This window comes from Coloeus monedula (assembly GCF_965178545.1).
Source record: "Coloeus monedula genome assembly, chromosome: 6".
NCBI lineage: Eukaryota > Metazoa > Chordata > Aves > Passeriformes > Corvidae > Coloeus > Coloeus monedula.
In genome coordinates, this window is record NC_138786.1 from 202128 (window position 1) to 205167 (window position 3040).

Sequence of the window (3040 nt, forward strand, 5' to 3'; positions counted from 1 at the left end):
CTTCCTCTGCCTCAGGACTGGGAGGGGGTGCTGCAGAGGGGCAGCCATGGAGCCCTGCTCCCTCCTGTGCCTCCACCGTGCCAAGGGACCAATGGGGCCGATGGTCGAGCGAGCACTTGGCCAAAAATGGAGTGAGCTTGAGAGCAGGAAATGGGCTGCGGCAGCGCCACAAGCCCCGCTGCAGCCAGTGGGAGCTGGGAGCCATCCCTGGCCTGGCCTGGGGGAGCAGCCACTCTGCTGGGAGCACTCCCTGTGCCCCAGTGTGAGGGACAGAGAGGCAAAAGCAGAAAGGAAAAGCGCTCGGCCCTCCTTGGGGGAAGTGGTGCTCCGGGCACGCAGGATGGGCCCAGGGTGAGCTTTTCCCTGCCAGGGCTTGTGCTGGGTCAAGCTGAGGACTGGCAGAGGTTTCTTTGCTGGCCAGGGATGGTGTACGGGGGCAGGACCCGTTGCGCCGCTCTTTGGGAAGGTGGGCACGTCCTGCACTGGGATGGGGGTCTCGGGGAGGGTGCTCAGGGCCCCTCGGGGCGCTGGCAGCTGGCCAGCAGGACCTGCTGTGACACTCCTTTTGCTCCTGAGGCTTTGGGAGTGGTACAAGAGCGCAGGGTGGGCAGCTAGTGGCTGTGAGGCCTGACCTGGGCATCTTGGTGCAGATGCTTTGCTGGCAGAACTGGAGCAGAGCTCCTGCCTGGCCTCCAAGGACCGCGTGCCACAGGGATCGAGCTCCTGCCAGGATGCCCAGCATGGTACCCTGAAGGTAATGCCTGGGCACAGAGAGCCCTCAGCTCGTGAAGAGGTGTTGGAGCCGGGCGGGGAAGCTGCCAGGGGAGCAGCCTGAGGGCTCTGCCACGAGGGTTTGTCCTTCCAGGTGCCGCTGCCACCTCGAGCTCCGCCTCCAGGAGAAGGTTCGGATTCAGTGTACAGGTAAAAATGGCCGTGGGAGGGCGAAGCCGTCTGGGGCTGTCCATTCCTTGCTGGGGTCTGCCATCCAGGGTCACCTGGGACAGATTGTACCCTGCAGTGTTCCGTGAGGTTGCCTGTGGGAAAGGGCTGTGTTGGCAGGGGTGGAGGGGTCTCAGTCCTGGCCTTGGGGTGGACACCACAGCACCTCCCCTCTCTGCCATGTCCAGCACCCCCGTGCCAGTCCCAAAGCCGCTGCTCCCCTCACCCCCACCGACGGAGGCCGCCCGGCAGCTGGATGAACTCCTGGCCGACCTGGGCCACACGCAGAGCAAGGTGAGCCTTAGCCCGGGGCCAGGCGGTTGGGGGGCTTGGCCCTCACCCAGCCCTCACCACCCTCCTTCCCGGCAGCTGGCAGCTGCGGGACAGGGAGCCGGGGTGCCCGCGGAGTCCTTGCTGGATGATATGCTGGGCAGCCTCACCCGGGACCTGCAGGAGCTGGGCATCACGGCTGCGCCTGCCGGCCTCTGCGCCGCCTGCCGCAAGCCCATCGCTGGCAAGGTGAGCCCCTGCCGCCAGCCCGGCACCCCTGGGCATCCCCCCGGAGCCGCCCTTGCAGCACCCGTGCCTCCTCCCCACAGGTGCTCACAGCCCTGGGCAAAACCTGGCACCCCGAGCACTTCACCTGCGCCCGCTGCGGGCAGGAGCTGGACAAGGGGCCCTTCTTCGAGCAGGGTGGGCAGGCGTTCTGTGAGGAGGATTATCACCAGGCCTTCTCCCCGCGCTGTGCCTACTGCGCCGGCCCCATCCGTGAGGTGAGTGAGTGAGTGACCCCCCTGCCCTCCCCCGCCAGCCCCCACCACCACCAGCCCCCTCATCTCGGCTTTTCCTGCAGAAAGTCCTCACGGCCCTGGAGCAGACCTGGCACCCCGAGCACTTCTTCTGTGCCCACTGTGGGAAGGTGTTCGGAGAGGAGGGTATGTCCCAAGGAACAGGTGTGGGGGTCCTGCCCCCATCCCAGGTATCCCCTGCCCTTGCACTTACCGCCTCATCTGACAGCTCCCCACGGTCTCCTCCTTTGCCTCCTGTCCTGGGCACCACCGTGTCCACGTCCCGCGGCCCCCAGCAGGAGCCGTCCCCAGGCGGGTGCCCATCCCAATCTCCTCCCCACAGGGTTCCTGGAGCACAACAGGAAGCCGTACTGCCACCAGGACTTCCTGGCCCTGTTTGCCCCCAAATGCCGGGGCTGCGAGCGCCCTGTCACGGACAACTACCTGTCGGCCTTGGAGGGTGTCTGGCACACCGAGTGCTTCGTGTGCACGGTGAGTGACGGTGGGGAGGCACGGAATGGCTGCGTTCCCAGGGCCGTGCCAGCCTTCCCCTCTCCTTCCCCCAGGAGTGCCTGACTGGCTTCACCGGCGGGTCCTTCTTCGAGCTGGAGGGGCGGCCCTACTGTGAGCTGCACTTCCACCAGCGGCAGGGCACCATCTGCCACGGCTGCAGCCGCCCCGTCACCGGGCGCTGCATCACGGCCGCGGGGCGCAGGTACCACCCCGAGCACTTTGTCTGCACCTACTGCCTGGGCCGGCTGCACAAGGGCACCTTCCGCGAGTGCGGCGACAAGATGTACTGCCAACCCTGCCACGACAAGCTCTTCGTCTGAGCCCCAGGTACCCAGCACAGCCACCTGCCTGGATGTCCCCAGCATCGTCCTCACCACCAGCATGCCTGGCCTCGGCCCTGCTGACCCAAACGCCTCACGTCCCACCCATCAACATCCCTGGCGTGGGTCCCGCTCAGCCAACTGTCCCCCCAGCCTTGCTGCTGCCAAGACAGGCCTCGCTCCCTGCAAGACATCCCTGGCATTTGCCCCCTGGACCTGAAGCAATAAAACAACCTGGGTCCTGCCTCTTCTCTGCTCACTGGTGGCTTTGGGGATGAGGGTCCAAGGCAAAGTGGGAGGGCTGAGAAATACCACATGGTTTGTCACAGTGACACCTCTGGGAGCCACGGAGACCAGCACCACGCCTGGAAAAGGCACTTGGGCCCAGCAGCAAAGCCAGAAACACCAAAGGGGCAGGCGCGCATCACACTTTAAAAACTTTATTTATATAAAAAAATCATTTTGTTTTAAAAGCGTTAC

At 65.1% G+C, this 3040-nt stretch overlaps 1 protein-coding gene across 1 annotated transcript; it reads left to right on the forward strand.

Annotated features, from left to right (window-relative positions):
- Positions 1–1119: 1119 nt before the first annotated feature.
- Positions 1120–2560, forward strand: LPXN (leupaxin; the record flags this gene model as incomplete). The annotated part of the gene is made up of 6 exons (XM_082284362.1): positions 1120–1233; positions 1309–1458; positions 1539–1712; positions 1793–1874; positions 2071–2219; positions 2294–2560. 6 exons carry the CDS (start codon positions 1120–1122, stop codon positions 2558–2560), a joined length of 936 nt encoding a protein of 311 aa, XP_082140488.1.
- Positions 2561–3040: the final 480 nt, after the last annotated feature.